Source organism: Marmota monax, unplaced genomic scaffold, assembly GCF_021218885.2.
Source record: "Marmota monax isolate L192 unplaced genomic scaffold, Marmota_monax_Labrador192_F-V1.1 WCK01_AAM20220418_F8-fsc00052, whole genome shotgun sequence".
Classification (NCBI taxonomy): domain Eukaryota; kingdom Metazoa; phylum Chordata; class Mammalia; order Rodentia; family Sciuridae; genus Marmota; species Marmota monax.
Window position 1 is genome coordinate 4,203,745 of NW_026693473.1, and position 23,747 is coordinate 4,227,491.

A 23,747-nucleotide genomic window follows, 5' to 3' on the forward strand; every position below is an offset into this window, starting at 1 on the left:
TCAAAGCCTGCCTTGGTCACTGATTAGCTTTCCTTTCAGGGTATTCCTGGGACCCTGATCTAGAAAGATGGAGGACCTCTGGAGAGGGTGGCACACAGCCTGCAGGCTTATGCTCTGGCTGTTATTGTTGTCATCCGCATGGTTGGGCCCGGGCCTGTCAGAGGAACTGTGCTGTGACCCCTAAGGAAGTCAGAGGCCATATAAATGAGGGCATATTACATCTTCCCACTTGCAAATAGCAAGAAACTCAAAAAAGGAACTTCTGCTTGTCGGCTTGTATCGACCGAGGTCCTTATATGTAAGTGGTAAGGACCTGAGATGCCTGGGAGCCTAGATTCAGATGACCCTCTGATGACCTTCTCCAAAGGTGTTATAGTTCTGAACTATGCCCTCAGCCATGAATATGTCCTGAAGGCCAAGTGCAGCTTTTGGACAATTTCCCAGAGATTCTGAGCACCTAGGGTGGACTCCCTGGTGCTGCTCCTTGCAGATCTTTCCACCAGGATCTCATTCAGGTAAACCAGCGGGAGAGAACCTGTGGATGGGATTGTTCACTTCTGTTAAATGGAAATAATCTCCCCTGAAAACCAGAAGGTCACAAATGTGACTATTGCAGTTGTTATATTAAAAGAGGCCATTTCTTTTTCCATTGACATTGTCTCTGTTTCTTCATGAGGAAGGGGTGGGGTGAGGAAGTTGTGCTAACATAAGCTTAGCTCATGCAGGGTGTGGGGACAGGAGTCCCCCAGAGCAGCTCCCAACCCATTATAGGTTCCTGATCCCACTGACAGTCATTGCACACTGACAATCATTGCTCTATATGCACAGAAATTCTGTGCATATAGTGCATAGCTGAGCTTGGTGAGTTGGGGCTTTCCACACTCCTGACGTCCATAGTGCACCCTAGATTGAGGACACCTACACCAGGTATTTCTGGAACAGCAGGCTGGTGGGCACCCACTAGCATCTTCCTCACATGCCACGTGGGCAGGCACCTATGCAGCTGTGGGTGAGTGTGGGCTTCAGGAAGGTGCTGCCAGTTCCACTTTGGCTCATTTTGTCACGGTGAAGCATTGACAAGGGACTGTGAAAGGACAGATCTGCCTTTTACTGTGGCAGAAATGGCTGTTCTTCCCTTGCCAGGAAGTACTTCACAGTTTTCATTTGAACAGCACTTCATTCAGAAGTGCTACCTGAATGAGACCCTACAGAGGCTTGGCAGTCTCCCATTCTCCCCTAGTAGTTCTTTCCGCATCGGAGGTTGCAGAAATGGTAAGCCTTGCCGAGGTCCTCTTTATGTGTGACCAGCAGATGGGCTGAATGCATCTCATTAAAGGGGTGTTTTCTCACCTCAGACCCCTCCCTCCCAAAACACATGTGCATGTGCACACAGACCCTAGCACCCCACCCCCTCCACACACACACCCTGGTTTAACATCTATCTGCTCATTGGAGCTTGTTCAAAGTTGACTGAAGTAACAGGGTTTTCCTTTATCAAACTGTGGACTCGGAGAGCCTGGGGTGTTGACACAAGCCAGCAACTCTCTCCAGGGTGGGAAGGGTGGAGGTGTGACTGGTCTCTGGCAGATCTTTCCTGGTTCTCATAGACTGAGAGTCATTTCCCAGAGTGACCGTCTGAAGGGAAAGAGAATGCCACATCTGTCCACACCAGCAAAGCGCTGCAGGTGGGGCGGGGAGGGCAGCAGGAGGACAGTGCTCCTCTTCTCTGCCCCTCAGATACCTTCCCCAGAAGGAGGGGAGATCGGGGTCAGTGGTCCACATGTCAAAGGCCAGCTAAGCTATTTAGCCTTATTCCCATTGGTCTAGAAGGAGGGTCTGCAGGGAGAGAAATATAGCAGGGCTTCTGGCCATATTGTTAAGCACCCTGCCCTGAGGGCTTCCCAGGCTGGGACCATTGATCGACTCAGCAGAGGATAGTCAGGATCCAACCTATTCCACAACCAATTTAGAAATAGCAAGCAGGTAATAAGTAAATGTGTTTATTTGCTTATGGGATTGATGGTTTAAGTGACTGCAGAAATGCAGAAGTATCTACTTGGGACAAGGCTAGAGACCTTTATTCAGTTAATTGGAAAGGCTTCTTGAAGGAGGTAAGATTTAGTAGAAACACTAGTGTGTCTCTGGTTTGAATAAGTTGGCTCATTGTCTGAAATTTCTATTTTTTTTCCATGAAAATGCATAATTAAGTATGGATCAGCTGAACAGGAAGGTGTCATGTGCTTGACAATGCCTGGTGGGAGTGATGGAGGTGCTTAGGGGCACTTAGCATTTGGGGGTACTTAGCAATGATGTCAGCAGACAAAGGAAATAGCTCACCCTTCATGCATATGCCACATACAGTCCCAAGCTCTGCACTGCATGTACCTGGGACTCCAGGCAGGGAAACAGGGCAGTTCCCTATTTCCCCACCTCCCTCTTTTCCTGGCTAAAACACATTTTTTTCTCTTTGTTCTCCTCAGTCCATAGTGGCCTTTCTGAAGGATCCAAAAGGGCCTCCACTGTGGGAGGAAGATCCTGGAGCCAAAGATGTTGTTCACATTGATAGTGAAAAGGTAATCTATTCTGCTTCAGTTCTGATTTGGTGCAGTTTCCCCGGTACCTGGCCTCCAAAGGAGCTGAGCCGAGGAGCTGAGAAAGGGGAACTGGACCAGGACCCTAATGTTCGATTCCCCTTCTCAGCTTTGTGATATAATCAACAAGTTACAGGTTGACTGCCTGAGCACTTTCTCCATCTTTCAACACCTTATTTAATTTATTTTAACATGTTTTATTTTCTTTTCAAGAATATTATTTCAAATATCCCCCTAATGGGTGTGTAGCTGAGTGATAGAGTGCTTGCCTAGCCTGGGAGGCTCAGGGTCTGATTGTTAACAGCTCATAAAAATAATTAAATGAATGAATACATATCCTCTTGTTATATCATCTAGATGTTGCTGGGCTTGGTTTTGCATTTTTTTGACTTGTTTTTTAAAGTGGATTGTTTTTCTCTTTTAAAGAATAATATGAGAATAAATAATCTGATTTAGGTTGAATTACCAAAGACATGGGTCAGGTCTCTACAGTTCTGAGTCATCATGTAACTTTGAACACGTTATTTATCCTCTTAAACTTCAGTTTCCAGAACTGATTCTTTGAGGGCTAGAAGGGCAGGCCTAGCTTACAGTCTGCCTCCTTTCCTAGCTGAGGTCCAGCTGCCCTAGCTCCAGGCTGCCCCTCCCCTGGCCTGAGTGTGCATCCTATCCACACTCACCTTTTTGTATCAGTGCCCTGTTGGCTTAGCTGTGCCTTCCCATGGGGCTGGGCAAGGACCTCTCTGTTAAGTTTCACGTGGTCTGTGCGGCATCATGTAGATGGAGAGAGAATGCTTGTTCTTATTGTGGTAAAATAAAACATAACTTTAATCTTATTCTGCCTTATCTCCCTTTTCACTTAAAATTATTGAGTTTTGTTTTTTTTTTTTTTTAAGAAGGAAATATTTATTTTGGCCCAAAGTTTTGGAGGTGAATTATACCAACTATCCAATGTCATATAACATGGAGATTTAGAACTCACAGTCTTTATTTATTCATTTTTTTGAGAACGGGGTCTTGCTGTGCTACTCAGGCTGCCTTCAAACTTGTGGGCTCCAGCGATCCTTCTGCCTTAGCCTCCTGAGGAGCTGGGAGTAAGGTCCACTCTACTCTCTCTCTTTTTCTTTTTTCAAATATTTATTTTTTAGAAGTAGTTGGACACAATACCTTCATTTTGTTTATTTATTTTTATGTGGTGTTGAGGATCGAACCCAAAGCCTCACACTAGCTGGACAAGCACTCTACCACTGAGCCACAACCCCGACTCTGCTCTTAACACTCCCTACCACAAAAGGAAATGGTACCTTACTTTCCAGAGGAGGGTCACATGATCTTGTGGGCAACCCAAAGAGGTCAGTTTGTGGTGATTTGGTTTAAGGGGCTGGGCATCAACATTCCCTGGGATAGAAGGGCCAGTATAGGCCAGCTAGAAAGTAGTCTTTTTAAGACATGGCATATGTGAGAGGGGAGTGGGGCAAGTGTCAGAAGAGGGTGGCATGGTACCCAGAATAGGAAAAAACAAAGTGCCCAAACTGATTGTTGCTCCTGAGATGATAAATATTTTTAGCTTCTCTGGAAAGCAATTGCTTGGCACCTTCCTATCACAAATGTCATGTCCTGAACTTCCTAAGATTGTTCTTCCATAGCTGCAGGAATATTAAGCAGAAGTATTTTCTTCACCCCTGTCAGTAATCTTGTTGATATTCTTTGTGCTCTTTTCTCTCATGCAGAAATGCAAGGTGTAGCTGTTTTTCTGCTTCTAGAATCCCCACATAAAATAACTATAAGTTCAATTTCAGGTTTGAATTACTGATTGAATTTGTAGGCTTAGAATTCTATACTTGGTGAAAGCAATTAAGCATCCTTTGCATGTAATATTTATTACTTCTCAATATATGAAACCAAATTGCTGCAGGCTCAATAAAACCTTTTCTTCTCACATCTTTTACCGGGTTTTCTCTCCAGAGATCCCAGAGGTAATTTTTAAAGTGTTTGTATCTGTCATCCCTAGTTAGGGTCAAATATATCGTGTGAAATTTGTCAGAATCAAAATGGAGTCATACATGTGAAGCCCTAACAACAACAAAATAATAATAAAATAAATAAAGCCGTGAAGTTAGGAAGGAGAGGTTCTTATATGCATTTATGCCTGACAACAGGAACTGGTGCAAAAGATTCCATCAGAACCACATCCTTGCACAAGGTCCTGCAGCTTTATACCTGTAATACTTCTGCATAGACATCTACCCAGTGACTGGTCAACCCTTGGACTGATGGCACCCTTGTTATTGATCTTTGTGGCCAAGGATATTATTTCAAAATAACTTATGTCATCCTCTTCATTTTACCCTTAAAAATTCCCCTTTATCCCATCCCCTTTTCACTTGCCCCTGGCCACCATGCTGGCCTGTTCAATCTTCCCGTGCTCCCTGTATACTTCCAAATAAACAGCATGATCATTTAGAGACCCTTTCTGGTTGTTTTGGTAGTCACTTGGTCACTAATCCTGCTTGAGAACCAGTCTAAATCCTCTAGTTATGTAAATAAGAATAAGCTTTTTCAGGATTTATTGAGAACCTCACCAAAAAATTGCAATCTTTTTTTTTTTTTAATCTATCAGCAAATTTTTAAGTAACACACATTTGTTGTTGAAAATAGGGAAATATAACGTAACCCTTAAAAACCCACAAATCATCCCATACCTTTTCATTGAGAGATTTCCACTGCTGATATGTTTTGTAAGCCTTCCAGGCTTTTAATGTAATGCATACATAAATATTTTTACTCACAAAAGTGTCGGTACATTTTAGTGCCGTTTTGTAACTGGCTCCCCCTCCCTGCTTAATGTAACATGCACATCTTATCATGGCTTTAAGTGTTTCTCATCGCCCTTCGTAATGCTGTGGTGGTGTTCCATTGTGTGGAGTGTGCCATCATTTATTTACCTAATGCCTTGTTGCTGCCAGAAGCTGCATTTTGAGTTTTTCTCTTATTTTTCTTATTATTCAGAAGAAGAAAACCTCTAATTTTCTTTAGTGAAAACTGGTTAGAGGAGCTCATTTTCATCAAAATAATGCCATGTCTCCTTGCTTCTCCGCCCTTGATGGACCCGCTTTTTCTCATCCATCTTTGGCTCTTGTTGGAAGAACAGCCTCTATCCTGCTGACACTTATGTCTTCCCATTAGCATTGTTGTGACCATTTGTCTTTTTACATTTATTGTGTTTATTTAACAAATCATTATATATTGCTTAATAATGTGCCAAGCTCTGATCTAAGGATTTTGCAAATAAGAATGAAGCCTTTAGGCTGTAACCTCATGGAGGGTGGGGCAGGCCTCATCCTTACGTCCCCCCCCCCCCCCACACACACACACACTGTGAGTTCAGTGGAACACAGGTGGAGCTGGGGAAGAGATTGGGTTGACCCTGTGACCACAGCCAGCAGATCCTCATCTGGCCAAGTGGGACAAACAAGAAAACAGCTACCTTCGCTACCACAAAAACCACTCCCAAAGTCACATGAAGGGGCCACCTTTTCAACAGACTTGGGACAAAAATAACTCCTTACCATCTTTTATTGTTCAGATGGAGCCAAAAGTAAAGCCAGTAGCCTGCTTCTGCACCAGTGGCCCTCGAGTCTCCTTAGGGACTCAGTTTCCCCCTCTATGATATGTAAGAATGGTCTAGAATAGATCCACTCTGAGATTCTTCCAGCTCCTGATGTGCTAAGGCTGTGTTGGTGTGACTTCTGATGTTGACCTCCTGCTGGGCAGGGGCAGGGGGAGGTGGCATCCTGTTGGGCATTGTATGTGACCTGCCAGTGTTGTCTCTCTTTGTGCCTCAGGACTTCAGACGACTCCTGAAGAAGGAAGAGAAGCCTCTGCTCATGATGTTTTATGCCCCCTGTGAGTGAACTGTTCTTTGGACCAGAGTCTGTCTCTCAGTCTCTGAGTGTGGCGGGTGGCTGGGGTTCCTGGGGGCAACTGGGAGCCAGCCCTGGTCTCTCTTGTCTGTTGGTCCACCTGCACCTCTGCCTTTCTCTTGGCCTTTCACTGTCTCTTTCTCCTGCTGTCCACGTTGGTGCTGTCTGCACTAGAATTGGCAGCCTTCTGTCCTCTTCACCTAGAGCTCCGCCCGGCATAACAGGGGAGTTGGCTTCACCTTCCTGCGCTCCTCTGCCCCCCACAGACCCACAGACCCATGTGCCCTCAGTCTTCCTCTCGGTGATGCTGCTGTCCCTCAGGGACACTGCTTCTTACCATCTGGAGCCTGGCCTGTCTCTGAGGCTGTAACTCCTTCAGCTCTGCCTCCTGCATCCTTTTGGGAGAGGTGGGGGAACCAAAAGCAGAGAGAAAATTGGCCCCAGAATTGGGCTTCATCTTTACATGAGCCCATAAGCCGTGTGGAATGGCAGAAGGTTCATTGAAATGACAACCAGAAGACCCAAGATCTAATTCCAGCTATGCTAACAGCCAGATGGATGAGCTTGGCCAAGTTCTTCATCTCTCTGGGTCTCAGTTTCCACATCTATAAGAGAAGGGGTTGAGTTAGAGCAGTGTCTTTCAAACTTTTTGACTGCATTTCACAGAATTAAAACTATTTTATATTGCAACCCAGTACTGTTAAATATAATGTTATATGTAAATAAGTTTCACCAAACCATTAGGATTACTACCTGCACTACCACTGCTTACCCTTAACACTTGCCAGCTGCTCTACCAGATGTAGTATACACTCTTTTCTGTTTTATTACAAAATTATTGGGTATACCTACTGCATCATGAGTCTATAATAAAGGATCAGCAAACTGTGGCCGATGGCTGGCCACAATGTTTGTAAGTAAGTTTATTGAACACAGCCCTTCTTATACATTGTCACTTTTTTTTTTGTGTGTGGTGTGTGTGTGTGGCTGCTTTTGAGCAATAACAGCAGATTGAGTGGTTGTGACAGACGCTCTCAACTGCAGGGCCATTCCTGCAGTCCCAGGGGTCCCAACCCAGAGTGAAATCTGAATAAAAGCCTGGTAAGGCCCTTTGGACTTAGACTCTGGGGACTTCACATGCCCTTCAGGAAGCCAGAGGTGTCACTGTCTGCCTGAAGGCTGGAGAGAGAGGAGGGTGTCTGGTGGAGGGAGGTGGGTATACCTGCGTGTGTATGGCACAGGCTATGGTACCAGGCTTCTGTTTACCACCACCACTCCCTTTTTATTTTATTTTATTTTTTCATTTTCTGTCTTTTTTTGTGATGCTGCAGCTCAAATCCATACATACATACAAGCCTCACATACAAACACCCTGTCACTGAGCTGCATCCCCAGCCCTTCAGTTGACTCTCAGAAGCTCATCTCGGTTCCTCCTGCCTGACTTCTTCCCTGAGTTTTCCCCTCTGTGCCAGTGATGGTGGTGAGAACCCTGTCTAGATGCTCCACCATGGGGTTTACGGTGACACTGCCTGGCTTGTCGTGACAACAGCCCCTCCCCAGCCCAGACCTCCTCTCCAGACTTTCCCAGGCCCAAGGGGGTTCCTGCCCGTGTGACGGGGCCTTGGCATTCACCTGCAGACCCTGTTCTGCCCAGAAAGCCTTTAACCTTGGCTCATTCTCCTTATTAATGTTCACTAGTTGGTTTTACTTTGTTTTCTCCTCAGAGGGATTTTTTTTTTGGTACCAGGGATTGAACCCCAGGGGGTGCTTAACCACCAGGCCATATCCTTCATCCCCTTTTTATATTTTATTAGAGACAGGGTCTCACTGAGTTGCTTAGGGCCTCACTAAATCACTGAGGCTGGATTTGAATCCATAATCCTCCTGCCTCAGCCTCCCAAGTTTCTTGGATTACAGGCATGCACCACCATGCCCGGCTTGGAGAGATCTTATTAACTGCCCAGCTGTGAATTACTTCAAGGGTCACCCTGCCTCCACAGACCCTGGAGGGGTGGGGCCTCCTTTGGTTTACCTTAGAACCCTTCAGGACTCAACATGTTGGTGAAATAAATCAGGGTGTGTGTCCATAGGCAGTGGATGTCACAAGGCAGGATTATGGCATAACCATGCAGGTTTTTGTGGAGTGACATTAATCATTTTGAAGTAACGGTTCACTAGCAGTTTGCATCTGATGCTTGTCTGGCCCCACCCCCTCTCCAGGCTGCCTTGCAGTGTGCCTCTCCTATTCATCATGGCAGAGATGTGAGCACAGTGATTATCTTTATATAATAGAAAGTTGGAGCGGGGGAAGTTAGGAACTTCTAAGTGTCACAGAGCATATTAGTGGTGGGGGAGGGAGAGAAAACTGAGTTGCTAAGTTAACTTTTGGTTGAGGATCAGATTGCATGGCCTCCAAGGTCCCAGGGACCCTGGGACTTCTTTTGTTATATGTGTTTTTAATGAAATAAACTTGTGCTTTTATTACACTAGTCCAATCCAGCCTTCACAGCCTAGCCTCATAATTTAGCTTACTCCTGGATACAAAGCAATTCCCAGCCTGGGATGTCTGTTAGGATTCAGAGCCTCTGATCGCATGTGGAGTGAATGAACCCAGAGGCAGCAGGAGTCTTTCATTGTGACAAGGAATCTGGGTCCCCAGGACCTGCTTATTCAGTAAATGTTTGTTCACTGAATTAATGAGAAAATAAAAGGGCTGTCTGCTCTGACTTTTGGGCTTTGAGAATGATAATTAGTCTTACCTTTTCCCCTGTCTCCCAGTTGAATCCACTGAAAGATAAACTCAGATAGGAATCATACTACCAGCTCTATTTTTGGTAAAGTTAAATTGGAAACTGGCTTGGCCTGCAGCTTCCTATATTATTCTTTCCTCTCCTCTTCCTTCCAATAACTTCACCCAGAATTGCTGGCCTCTGCCCTTGGGGACAGCTGGATGGCATATCACCTGTTTGGGGAACAGAAAAGGTAATGTTGCTATAGGCTGCAACTGGGTAGAGCTGGAAGAGAGACCACAGTGTAGAGACAGGTGAGCAGTTAACTCCTGATGGATGATTGGCCCAGCGGGTGTCACACTCAAGTCACTGAGCACAGAGGCCGAGAATGAGAGGAAGGCAGCTTGTGCACCCTTTGTTTCCCTCCTGGGAGTGGAGTGGCATCCTTTTTCTCCTATTGAAGGGTTTTTCCACCATGAAGTAGGAGGCCGACGTGTCTCCTCTCAGGGGCCTCAGTGACTCATGCCAAGGGCCAGGCTCTAGCCACTTCCTGTGTGCGTGGGGTGTGTGTGTGTATGTGTGTACCTACAAACCTGTCAGGCAGGAATGTGGGGAGGGGCTGTGGGGCATTTTGATGTTTCGTGTCAGAATCTCCTGTACCTGCATCTTGCCCAGGAGACTTGGTGCTGGGAAGGTTCAGGTGGTACAGGAGGAACTGCACCTCCTCCTGGTTCTGTAGTGTCTGTGCCTGGCCCCGAAGGCAGGAGACCCCTCTGATCTGGATTACTGTGTTCACGGCCTGCCAGGGTGCTAGCTGGACATAGATTAGAGTTTTTCAGGCTGCTGCCACGTGGGCCCTGGCCCAGCCCTGCCGAGTGGAGGTGAGAACCAGCCTGATTGGTGGTCCCAGGCAGCTTTGGTTTCTGTGGCCTACAGATGCGTCTGAGAGCCTGTTTTGCAGCACAGCAGCTGTCAGAAAGGATGACAGCCTGGCATGTCAGAATTCCTGGTGGCTGAGAAAACTGCTTTTCATGTCCATTGCGGTCAGTGCAGAAATGTAGTGTCCCATGTTTGGGCTTAAATCAAGATCTTTCTGAGGTCGTAGCAGATCTTGGGGATCTGGCCAGCCTGACCTGGAGTCCCCCAAGACTGGGGACATTACCACCTCACGGAGAGGAAGGTATCCATGTGGACCACAGAAACCCCAGAGAGGGCTGAGCCAAAGTGTCACATGATCCTCTGGTGTCAGAACCGGGAGGGGCTTGAGGTCATCTGGCCTAATATCTTTTGCCACAAGAAGAAACAGCCCAGAGAGAGGAGATGACTTGGTTACGGCTTTAGCAAGTCGAGGGAAGATTAGCTCCATGTCCCGAGTCAGCCTGGAGCTCTTCCTGCAGGCCGGAGCCAGTGCTGTTCACGCTTGGCCTGCCCTGGTCATTGCTTAATTATCCCTGTTAATGGAAGGGAAAAGAGCCATGAAAATCCCAAAAGTCATTTTATGGTCACAAGATTTTTCCTTCTTAGTGGCTTCTGCCTCCAGTATGTTTATAGTCCCTTGCTGCGTGGTGAGGGGCCGCTTTTCACTGTGCAGGAGGAGATTGCTTTCGGGACACCTCTCCTGGTTCCCTGAATTCCTCTTGTGCTCACCAGCCACCAGGAGCTGTGCTCCCGGCTGTGCTCCCCTCCACTCATGGCAGATTTGCTTATTCAGTCTGACATCGTGGAGGGCGTTCTGGGCACTGCCCGTTTTGTGCCACTGAGACTGTAAGCTCTCTGAGGGCCTGAGGCCTCTTTCCCCTGTTCCTTTTGCGTTCCCAGGGCCCAGGACAGTGCTGTACTTCATGGGGTAGAGGACAGCCTGAGGGGAGGAGGGCAGAGTTCAGAGTCCCCGCAATAACCAGGGTTGCTTTTTCTCCCATCTGTGACCAGGGTGCAGCATGTGCAAGAGGATAATGCCACATTTCCAGAAGGCTGCGACCCAGCTGCGAGGCCACTTCGTAAGTGAGGCGCCATGGGCCAGCAGAGCTGGGTGGCTCTCAGGCTTCACAGGGGCAGGGTGCGGAGGGAGGGCAGGTGTTGAAATGATGAGGGGGTACTGACCCTGCCACCCAGGTGGCTTCTAAAACAAAGCTTTGCGTGTGTCTCAGAGATCTGTTCTCTATGAAGGTTGAGAGATAGCTCAACAGAATTGCTGGGACCTGGAGTTTGGCACCCGTCAAAGGCGGGTGATGAAATAGGAAAGAAACCAGCAAGCCACACCTGTGGTAATGCCGAGAGGCCAGATGTCAAGGGCAGAACAGCAGGGGACCAGAATTGTTGGGGTGGGCTCTAAAGAGGTCTGAGGAACCCAGTGGCCAAGAAGGAGGTCAGGGACATGCGGGGTGGAATAGAAGCACAGAGCAGGCTCAGAGTGGCCGTGCCTTGGCCCACTCCCCTCCACCATCCCTGCCTGGCTTTGTGTTCCAGTGTGATGAGAAGAACCTCAGAAAGCAGAGCAGAAAGAGGCAAGCCCGGAAGGGGAGCTAGGAACCCAGCACGCAGGCGATTCCTGAAGGAGGGAGGGCGGGACGTGGTTGAAGATAGGTGTGCACTGGAGATGCCCATCTTTAGGGGACAGGAAGAGGAGCCATTGAGGCCGTCAGAGAAGTCAGAGCAACCAGGATGGTACAGAGAAGGCCAGGTGTTCATGAGACAGAAGGAAGTTTAGGCCTCACCCAGGAGGGCTGAGGATCAATCACTGGGTGCTCCCTGCCGTCCTGTCTCTGCCAGGCTTTTCCTTCTGTGCTATGTGTCCAATTATTTATTTATTTATTTTACTGTGACGAGCACTATTTCACTGACAACTAAGCCATTTTTAAGTATAGAGTTCAGTAATGTTAAGTATATTTACATCATTGTGAAGCAGATATCCAGAAGTTTTTCATCTTGCAAAACTGAACTCTCTGTCCATGGATCATGAATTCCCCTTCCCTCCCCACCTCCAGCCTTATAAAAACCTTTCTATTTTTTTTTTTTTAATTTTCAACGACTTTGACTATTTTACATCCCTCATATGAATGGTCATAAAATATTTGTCCTTTTGTGACTAGCTTATTTTGCATAGCATAATATCACCAAGGTTCATCCAGGTTGTAGCAGGTGACGGGATTTCCTTTTTTAAGGCTAAAGAATATTCCACTGTTTATATGTACCACACTTTCTTGATTCATTCGTCTTTATCCATTCACGTTAATGGACATTTGGGTTGCTTCCAGCTCTGGGCTGTTGTGAATAATGATTGCAGTGGACTTGGATATGAAGTCTTGCCTCTAATTATTTTTGATAGATGTCTATTTATTTTTATACTTACCCTGAGTAGCGTGCTTTCTTTTGGTGGCAACAGACTGGCTCCTCTTGGAGCATGAAAAGATCCATACACCTTTCGTGGAAGGGGGTCAGAGGCCATCTCAGTGGGGCTGGCCCAAGTCCCATTTAGAGAGATCTGAGGTCTTGAAATTGCATCATGATCCTTAGGGATCAAATGAAGTGGTGATTAACTCCAAGGGAACTTGTGAAATCTAAGTGACAGCATCTGGATGTGGGGATGGCCACTAGCCAACTGCAAAACTGGCTTGCAGAGAACCAGTGCTTTCTCTTTTGACCTCATTTTTGGGGCAACACCAGGGTCCTGCTTGCTTCTCACTAATGAATTTTTAGAAGCTTGCCTGGAGATGTTTGGCCTTGGGGCAGGCACATCACTCTGGGGAAATTCCACTGCACATTTTTGGTGTCTCAATAGATACCATATTTTAAGATTATTTAGCCTGGAGAAAAGACTTAATTACCCACTGTGTTCTCCCTGCCTGTGCAGAAAACTGCTCGGCTTGACTTCCAAACTCTGTGGGGCTGTTGGATAAATAGCTCCAGCCCCAAATCAGATCGTGAATTATCCCAGCCAGCCCCGTCAAAGCAGAAGAGGACTTGATGCCAATCACGTGCCACTTACGGACCATCCTTAGCTGGTGCTGCATCTGCTGCCAAACTCAGTCTTCCTCTGGGCCCCCTCCCCTGCCACCACAGAACTTATCTAATGTGCTCGGCCAGGTGCATCCATCCTAGCTTTTGTTCCATGTCACACTCTTCACTTTGGGATACTAATTATGACATGTGACCTTCCTGGGTGTAGGAGCTGGGTTTGAGTCACGTCTCCTTCTTCAGTACATAGCACAGGGCCATGTTCACGGGAGGTACCCAGGACATCTGATGGAGGAACAGAGATGTGGTTTATCACTCACGGGTATTTTTATTTTAAGCTCTTTGTGTACAGCGATGTCTGGCTTCCAGCATTTTGTTTTGTATTGTGGGCTAAAGCTTGAACCTGGATCCTGGTGCATGCCAGGCTAGCATTCTACCACCAAGCTGTACTCCAGCCCCGTTCTCCTCTCTTAAGGGAATCCAGATCTTTAGTATTTTATGACAGGGACATGGGGGAAGGAAGTTCTTGGGACTGGGACCCGGGTTCACACCAACCTCTTTTGCAAGGTTGGTTCTGAAGAGCACTTGTGCTCAGAGGAGCTGCTGTCATGCCTGGGCCTCAGTCTAGAGGTGTAAAGGTGCCCCTTCAAGGTCGCTGGATGATGTTGCAGGAGTCAGGAGGCTTGTTTGAAGCCAGCATTGGCCAGGGCTTGGTTGCCTGTGCTCAAGGCATCTGTGTTGTGAACTCAGGTTACCTTGTTTGTGTATTATTGCTTGAGGTTTATTTTGTTCCATTTTTCCTTTAGATTTTTAGGAAAATTTTTTCTAACCCTTCCCAGATACATAAAAGGGGAAGGCCCCTGGCCACCATGGGTACCACTTGCTTTAGGAGGCTTCTGGGGGCCAGGACTCATGGTAAAGCGGCAGCTCCCCAGGGCTGGAGGCACTGGCGACCAGAGGTGTTGATTGCTTTCTGTCTTCACACGTGCAGCACAGCCTGGCTCGCAGATGGGCTGCTATTCCCCAGGAATCAAACACTCGCCCCTTCGCACCACTGAAACCCAGCCAGCTTCGAGCTTCCTGTCTTCTCTTCGTCTCCATCATCTTTGAGCCCTTTTTGGCTGGCTGCGTTTGTGGCAAAGGTCAGAATTCTTCCTCCGTTACAGGTTTCTTGGGAGGTATCCAATGTGGTGATGTCATAAGAAGGAAGCCAGGCCAGGTCAGGGATGAGCGGCCTTTGCCATTTCCAGATTCAGATCTGCCTCTTTTTGGCTGTCACTGATGTCTGGTGAGTCATTGCATCTGTCCTCCCCACTGCTTGCTAATTGACATCCTCGTCCCCGGCTGAGCTGCTCCCTGTCTCGGCAGCCATCAGAACGAGCCCCATTCCTGTCTGCCTCCTCTCCCCAGCCTTACCATTATCCATGTCCACGCTGAGCCTCAGAGCTTTGCCTGGTCTCTTGTTCACCTTGGCCACAGTGGACCAGCCTGGGTGCAAACACTGGGAAAGGGAGCAGTCCTGGTGACAGATTCGTGTAGATCAGACGCTTGTGCTGGCTTTTGCCAACCAGCTGGGAGGTCTTGGGCAAGCTCCTCTGCCTTGGAGCCTCCATTGCCCCATCTGTGAAATGGGGCTGATAAATGCCAACCCTGCCCTTTCGCTAGGTTGTTGTGAGGTCCACATGTGTAGGAACAGCTCTGTGGCCTATGGAGCATGTGGTAGATAAAGAGGACTGACCCTCCACCCACTGGCCTGAACCTGTTCCTCCCACTCACTGGGTGGGGGTGCTCGAAGACTCTGCTTTCTCTTTTTGGCATATGGAACATGGGCCTTTGGCACCATGCTTTCCTTGTCACTATGGTCTGTTCCTCAGTAATTATCTCTGTCCATAGCTTCAGCAAAATGTAGCTCTGGTGAGCCCAAGTCCTTCCCCTAAGCTCCAGTACCACATGTGACAGCTTGCTTGACATCAGTTCAGATTTTTTCCTCCTAGGTCCCAAATGCAGGATATCTAAAATACACCTCAGCATCTATTGCCAGCTTTCCTTCAGGTCCCCTTCTGAGTCTCCCAGGCTTCTGCACGAGCTTGTCCTGTGTTGTAGCCTCATCAAACATCTCTTCTCTCACGTCCCTCTTCTTGCCCCTGCCCACCATCCTGGCTGAGGCTCTCTTCAGGCACACTGGTTGTCAAAAGCTCTGACTTGTCTCCCTACCCCACAACTTCCCCCTACACAGTGGTGTCAGACCAATGTGTGTTTCTGCATCCATAGATTCAATCAACTGTGGGTTGAAATATGGAAAGAGATTGCCTCTCTACTGAACACGTACACACTTTTTTTCCTTGTCATTATTCCCTAAACAATACAGCATCACAACTGTTTATATGGCATTTACCTTGTATTGCTTATTAACGTAGAGATGATTTAAAGCATGTGGCAGAATCTGCTTAGGCTCCATGCAAATGCTGCTCCCTTTTTAGTAAGAGACTTGAGCATCCGAGGATTTGAGTATCTTGAGGTGTCTCAAGGAGGCCAGCACCTCGCCAGGGTAATGTTTCCTGCTCAAGGGGGAATAAGCCACCTGATAAAATAAATTCTGGAGTAATTAGTGAAGAAATAAGAGGCAGAGAATAGATTTTCAAAGCAGAGCGCCTGATAGGATCTTTCAGTCCACACAGGAGCTGGAAGAGAACAGCTAAAAAAATGGCTCTGGTTGTTTATTTAAGGGGGTATGTGAAAGGCAGGGATAAGGTTTTAGGGGTGGAGTCTTGCTTCATGATGTCTCCTAGTCAACAGGTTGATTGGCATCTTGGCAGGCCACACCCATCTCAGGTGCTATGCCAGACCTTTGGCAGAGCTGGGTGGGAGTTCACATGTATTTGGGCCATCCTACAGCAGGCTTGCCACTGTACAAGTTCTCAGACACCAGACTCTCCTACTCAGTGGGCTTCCATGCTGATCTCGGCTGTTCACATTTTTTTTTTTTTTTACAAGTAATGAATTTATTTGTATCTTAATTTGCACGTTTCACAGGTGGCTCGTGACATTTGGGGAAGGGGTGGAACCGTGCCCCACCCATATACAGAAGGACAATGACTTAAATAAAAGCAGCCAGGTTAATAAAAGCTGCACTACTTAGACCTTAGTAGCACTCCATCACCTCCTGAATAGAATCCCAATTTCATAGGCAGCTAAAGCCTTTTCCAGAATAATGCCCCCTGCCCCCAGCTAACTTGCTCAGCCTTCTGTCCTTCTCCTTTCTGTGTATCCCACAGTTCAGTTAGGTGGAAATGTTCTCCATGTTTTGGGCCACGCTGTCTTGCCTCCGTTTTCCCTTGGGAAAAGCTCACATGCTCCCTGCATCATGTAGCTTCCATGATTCATCCTGGCTGAGGGCTGAAAGTAAAAAAGAACACGTCAGGTGTGCCAGCTGTACAACCCCACACACGTGTGTTGGCATGTGTCACAACCGTGACCTTAAATTTGCCTTAGACCAAAGACCAGGTATTTTGCTTCACATGGCTTCAAAAACTCCAACTCCAAAAAGTATGCATAATTGTTCAAAAAATGTGTATCTCATTAACTAACCAGTGCCTCCAAAGTCACCCAGAAGTCCTACAGAAACTCAAGAGAATTAAGAGTCACCCCAGGGCTGGGGATGTGGCTCAAGCGGTAGCACGCTCGCCTGGCATGCGTGCGGCCCGGGTTCGATCCTCAGCACCACATACAAACAAAGATGCTGTGTCGGCCGAAAACTAAAACATAAATATTTAAAAAAAAAAAAAAAAAAGAGTCACCCCAAGCAATGGCTTCCCGGGGAGGTGAGATTTGATTTGCTGTAAGGGATGGATGAGTCTTGAGTGGCATCCAAGTGCTAGGAATAGGCATCCTTAGGAATGGGACCAGAAAGCACAGAATGGGGGCCAGGCAAGAACCGTGTGTGTTCTGGAACTAGGAGAAGAACCACAGAGGCTCTTAGTAGTAGTAATAAAAATCACTAATTCATCTGGAGTGTTAAAGATGCTTTGCTTGTGGGCCAGGGTGTTACTCAGCAGTGGCCTGGCATATACAAGGCCCTGGGTTCAGTCTTTAATTACACACACACACACACGTACACACACACACACACACGTACACACACAAGCAAAAAAAAAAAAAGATGCTTTATTTGTTTATTCACATTATCTCAGTTAATCTTCTCCACAAGCACATGGTGGCTGCAGATGGGGCAAAGAGGCACTGTGACTTGTCCAAGGAGGAGATGAGTCTGCCAAGTGGGGAGTCAGGACTCCAGCCCAGGAGACCTGAGCACTAAGCCCCTGCTCTCAGCTGCTGCTGAGCTCCACAGGGCCTGAAAAGGCAGAGGTCCAATTTCCTTTCTGTGCAGAAATCTCGAGCTGTCTTCTACCCAGGTAAATAAAAAATTGAGACCCTAGCAGGTATACAAAGAAGAGTTTTGTAAAAAAGGATTCAAAAATGAGATTGGGACCATATGGGCTGAGTATGGAGTTGGATTTTAGCCTATATTCAATGGGATTGGGAGGTTTTTGTGCAGGGAACTGATGTAATGAAAGAGGAGGATGTGTACGATTAATCTTATAGTGAATGTGCACTGACGCAAGGGAGATCAATTAGACAGAAAAAAAGAACTTTAAAGTAGACGAATATTACTGGAACAGGCTGAATCAATCGGGAAATGAGCAGGATGGCTTTTAGAGGGCTCCAGGGCTTCTAGTAAGTTCTGTTTTAGGTTTGTTCTCTATTCTTTGCAGCATCCCAAAACGGCCTGGGGAAAAAACAAATCAGTGATTTAGCAAGCATTTATTATGTGCCTGCTGTATGCCAGGCATTGTGTTAGGTACTTGAAACAGATGGAAAGACACATCAATATGCCTCTGGGGATAGAGAGACCAGAGGCACATGTAGTCTCCGTCACCAGGAAAATTTATAGGAAGTAAGAACCTTGATGGTCACTGAACACTAGTTCTGTGCTAAAGCTGTTGACACGGGTTATCTCATTCCATTCTCTTACAAGCCCTGTGACTATATCATTACCCACATATTCCAGACAAGGAAACTTGCCCAGGGTGATTTGCCCAGGTCTTGTCTTCTGGTGCATTGTCCACTGAAACCAGTTGTTCCTTTCTCTTCCTGTGTGTCCTTATGTATTAGAAATGGTGAGATTGAGCTTCATGGGCTGCTTCTCTTATGCCGTAACTGCTGTTGGCCCTGAGGAACTTCCTTTCCCCTTGCCTCTCTGCCACCCTGCTCTGTGGACAGTTCTCCCCTGTCTGTCCATGCTAGGGATGTTCCCTTATAAGAAGAGATTCCCAAGTCCTGCTGCCTCACCCAGCCCTAGAGAAGAAGGTACCTGTTGCAGGAAGGGAAGAATCTCAGGGGATGTTGTATTCTGGGTTGTTCTTAGTACTTAGCCCCATGTCAGTAGCATAGCTACTAAAAGCTACTCTTTCCAATTCTGGGGTGTTGGCCAGGTGGATCCCTGGAACCAGAACTTGTTGGCTTCTGTGGTTATGGTCAGCCAAGATGAGGGTGACCGTCACAAACAGGAAGAGGGAATTAGGGAGACATGGCAAAGTCTGAAGGAAGGAGAGGTAGACACAGATACCTTGTTTCTCATGTTGTACCTGAGAACCACCCAGTCTCCTTGACCACATCTGAGCCATGAGTTCTGAGAACGTCATGTGTCAAGTGTAGATGGAAAGACTGAGGACCGCCTTGAGGTATGCAAGAAGTATCTGAGGGCCTTGTACTGAGCTCAGTGGTGTCTGAAAGCCACTTAATCCATAACCTAGGAGAAGGGCACAGCCTGAGTTGACAAGGGCAGACAGAAAGACATACAATGCATTTGGGTGGCATAGCCCCACTCCAGGTCCTGCTTGAACTCGGTAGCAAGGCCAGGTTTCTTCCTCGGCTCTCAGGACTATGCTTTTTCCTCAAGCATGGCCACCCTACAGGGCAGGCATGAAGGAGCAGCTGTATGGAGTGCAGCACTTGGACACAGAAGTCTGACTCTTCCAGAGCTCTCCATTGTTAGTCCCAGATGGCTAGCCAGCCTGGCTCTCTAGTGGCCCTGGTTGTTCTTCAGTCTGAGAGACTTTGTCCCATCTCTCTTATGGAATGGACACATACACACACAGTGTGTTTAGGCACAGACAGGACGAGCATGCAGAGGGTGGGCTAGTTCCTCTGCCTTCCCTCCAGGTGCTGGCCGGGATGAACGTCTACCCCTCTGAGTTTGAAAACATCAAGGAGGAGTACAACGTGCGTGGCTACCCCACCATCTGCTATTTTGAGTAAGTCCCCTGCTTCCCTTCTGAAGCTTGCCCCCTCCCTGATGGCGTTGACGTCCCTGGCTGAGCCATGCTGTTTCTCCATGTTTCTCAGGAAAGGCCGTTTTCTGTTCCAGTATGACAACTACGGGTCCACAGCCGAGGACATCGTGCAGTGGCTGAAGAAGTAAGTCAGGCATTCGTGTCAGAGGGTGTGCAGCCAGAGGGAGGGGGCCTGAGGGTGGCTTCTCAGTCACAGGGCTCTGTGGGAAGAGAGTGAGGAAGGGAAGGAGATTCATTGTGCTGCCTGTGCAGGTGGCCACAGCTCCAGTCTCTCAGGGGTGGATCAGAAGGGTTTGGACTGCAGGAGTTGTGAGGATTTGGAATGCCTTGGGCCTGTGATGATCAGATGCTGGTCAGAATATGTCTCCCCTCTCCCTCTTCTGTATGACCAGGAGTTGGGATGGGGCCATCTAAACCTGTCAGTGCTCTTAGATTAGTCAAGGGCTTTCTGAAGTCTTATCACTTTTTTGTTTGTTTGTTTGTTTTTGTACTGGAGATTGAACCACTGAGCCACATCTCCAGCCTTTTTTATTTTATTTATTTTTTAAATTTCAAGACAGGGTCTTGCTAAGATGCTTAGGGCAACAAACAGGAGGAGGGAGTTAAGGCTTCACTAAGTTGCTGAACTTTGGGCTTTGAACTTTTGCTTCTCCTGCCTCAGCCTCCTGAGCTGCTGGGATTGCAAGTGTGTGCCATTATGCCCGGCTCCACATTTCAAATTGAATCTGTTCCCTGCCACACACTATCTGATGGATAGAGGCATTTCTCCCCCAGGATATCAGATTTGAGAAAAGTTCCACTAATGGTCTCTCTGAAAATAGAATTCTCACTTGAACATTTATTTCAAACACAACAGTGTATTAAATACTATGATGCTATTAAGAAATATTCTCAGGGCCTCAGACTTTACCTTTTGCCTTCGGCCCCCCACCCCTCCAGACCCTGCTTTGCTTCGGTGTGCCCTCCCTGGTTTAGAATGTAACCACTGAATACCAGATCCCACCACTCATTGGCACCAGCCCTCACCTGGAGCCCCATCGTCCTGCGTCCTGATCACCCCTTTGATTGTTTTCACCTATCATAACAGCTAATGTTTTGAGTGCTCCAGTTTGTGGCTGACACTATTCTAAGCACTTGTTTAAACCTCACAGCCAGGTGCTGAGGCAGGTCTTAGAGACCTCTGTACTTCAGTTTGCACTGAGGTCCCTGAGGCACTGAGGAACTGTGGGAGAGCAGCTTGCCTGAGGTCCTAGAGCTGATCCCACTCCCCATGGAGGTGGCTCTCCACCATTCAGCTCAGCCTCCACTGAGTTCTGTCCCGAGTCCCCTGCCTTCCCCAGTTGCTAGTACGTGGGTGCTTATTGACACCCTTACTTTGGGGACCTACTGTGCAAATCCCAGAGTCAAATAATTAGTTAGCGAAAGATAGGGAGTTCAACGTATGTATTTTCACAATGGTAAAAAGGTTGGATTTTGTATTAAAAAAATTTTCTAAAAGCCCCATTGGAAACAGCTGTTGGATACCTAAAGGTTGAAAACCTCTGTCTGCTGCTCTCCCCATTCCCCAGGGCCTGGAGGATGACGCATCCTTGCAGTCCCACGTTTGCATAGCATTTTTTATTTCTCCAAAGGATTTTCACATCTCTGTCCCCATCGGCTACCTTATTTTCAGCCTCTGCCTGAGAAGGCTGCTCCCCATTATCATGTATTCATTGTCTCAATCTGGCCTTCGCTTTCCTATTTTCCTTTTTCATTTGATAATAAGCATGTCCTCTCCTCCAGCCAGACATATCTCACTCTGCTTTGGGAGAAGGTTTCAACAAATAGCAATCTCATTTGTCACCAGAGCATAAAAATCTGTCTGCTTCCCTCCCCCTTCTCTAACCTTTCCTGGTTTCAAAACACCCTCATATCTTTGGAAGGATAAGGTCTGGTTTTCTGTTTCTTTTTTTTAAAGTGTTCAGAATCGCCTGCTAGCCTCAGACAAGGGGAGCACATCAGTGGAGTTTCTGAGACAGGTTATGACCTCCCAACTGGAGCATGCCACCCTGTCCTCCCACTCTCTCCTCGCTGTACCCCCACCCGGCTCCCCACAGACCTTGCTCTGGCCTTCCTGAACCCAGGGCCACCTGCCTGGACCGGCCCCTCTCCACCTCCTACCTCCCACTTCCCTCCTCCCTTTCCTCTCTAGTGGGAAGGAGCCCCTGTTCCTTACCTCAGGTTCATCCATAGTCTGAGGGGGAGAGATGTGGATACCTTCAGGGAAGGAGGGGATACGGTATGTGGGGTCCCTATAGCCCCTCCTGGCCACCCACAAATACTGTGTTGAGGCACACATGTAGGTCAGCCATGCTGAAGGTCAACTGCAGCCTGCCGCCTAATGGGGCATCCTGAGAGCTGCCTGCCCTCGTGCCCCAGCAGGAGTTGGTGATGTCACTGTGCTACTCACAGGCTTGATTTTATTTTTTTATTTTTATTTTATTTTTTTTTTCCACAGGCTTGATTTTAAAGTCTTTTCTAATTTTAAGGATATTTCAAGTTTATTATAGAAAATCTCTAAAGTAGAGTGTAACCAAGAGAAAAAAAAATATCTCCTGCCCCATTACCCAAAGCAATGTAATATCTTGGTGAATTTCCTTCTGGGTTTTTCCTCCACGTATACCCAGCTGTATGTGTGGGTTTTCCCTGTCCCATTCATTTTAAGTCTTTATCAGATTCCCCTCACAGTCCTGGCAGGTGGTAATGATCTCACCTTCCCTGGGCCTCTCTGTTGGCCTTTAGCCACTCAGGGCGTATGAGGCCACGCACAGAAGGCCAAAGGTGAATCCAGCCTGGCTCACTTTCCAAATGACTTAATAAAAGCCCAGGAGAGAAGAACCTACATTCTTCTCTCTACCAGGTAATGTGGTGGGTGGCATGGAGAGATGCAGGTCAGGAGTCAGTCCTGATGCCCCAGTACGTGAGGTCCTGGAGCAAACACCCTGACCGTGGCAGTTGTCCCTGTTTTGGGTTGGACTAGGAAGGCAGGTAGGGGACACAGGAGCGGCTACGTGCTTTGGCCTAGCCACGTTTCTGCTGTGTATTCTTAAGCCAACCAGAGCTTAATGGACATGAAGTATTCTTGCCTTACAGTGTTCCTAGTCAAATCTTCCCATCTATGTACGTGTACCTCCCTGAGATGAGGAACTGGTGTGTGGTCCTCAGTGCTAGAGAGCCTGAGACAGCTGCCCTCCCCAAACCACACAGCAGTCAGAGGCCTGGAAGGGCTTGGAGAAGACATGAAATGCCCAAGCAGTGCCCTCTGAATGCTTTCCTCTCCTCCGTCCCCTTTGCCTTGTGTTAAGGTTGCATCCATATTGGACGATTCTTATGGATAAGGTCATGTATGACATCTAGGAACACTTGGGTAGCATTTTACAGATTTACAAACAGCTTGCATGCATTCTCTGCCTTACCTGAGAGGCAAATGAAGGAAGGATCTCACACACACACACACACACACACACACACACACCGTCCTACAGACATTTTAAGTCCAGTTTGCTTGCCTGAGCTCCTGGAGCTAGTGAGCAGAGGAAGTCAGACCCAACCAGGTCTTGTCACTCCCACTCTGCTCTCTGTCCCTCTCTCCTCTGATGTCCTGCTGAGTGGATCTTAGCTTATGCTGAGCTGATGTTTCCTTCTCTGGTGCATCCGCTTGTTGGTGTTGATGCTCCAATTTGGGGCCATAGAAAACCAGAATTTCTCTTGAAGGCAGTGTGAAATGGTTGAAGATAGCCAATGTGTTCTCTCATGTTTTCCAAATTAAACATCCCCCATTCCTTTAACCACTTTTCTCTCAAGTATTTATTGGGCATCTACTGTGTGTTGGATTCAAAAAGTAAAGGGCCTCTGGGGAGGCCCACGGTGAAGGGCAGACTCAGTGTTCTGGGCTCAGATCTTTGTTCACTTGCTCTTTCCAGCACATTTTCTTACCTCCACCCACCCTGCAGGCTCCATGGACAGCAAACTTCTGGTCATCTGTTGGGTGGGAGTGAGGTGCTTCCCAGGACCTGGGGGTCCGGCTGCTCCAAGTTTAGTGACATCTGTTTTCAGAGGGGGCTGCAGCTCTGCTTTGAGCCTGGTGCCTCTGGGTCCTTGGGGGCCCTCATCTTTGTGCATCACTGTGGTCCTCAGGCCCTGCCTTGGGCCCTGTCC

At 47.5% G+C, this 23,747-nt stretch overlaps 1 protein-coding gene across 2 annotated transcripts in view; it reads left to right on the forward strand.

Annotated features, from left to right (window-relative positions):
• Pdia5 (protein disulfide isomerase family A member 5) overlaps window positions 1-23,747 on the forward strand; it is a 90,079-nt gene that overhangs the window by 36,495 nt on the left and 29,837 nt on the right. For both annotated transcript variants that reach the window (XM_046457879.1, XM_046457880.1), the window contains exons 6-10: window positions 2,481-2,573; window positions 6,437-6,497; window positions 11,173-11,240; window positions 19,420-19,511; window positions 19,603-19,674. In XM_046457879.1, the coding sequence (XP_046313835.1) occupies window positions 2,481-2,573; window positions 6,437-6,497; window positions 11,173-11,240; window positions 19,420-19,511; window positions 19,603-19,674 (386 nt within the window). The remainder of the gene's footprint in view (window positions 1-2,480; window positions 2,574-6,436; window positions 6,498-11,172; window positions 11,241-19,419; window positions 19,512-19,602; window positions 19,675-23,747) is intronic.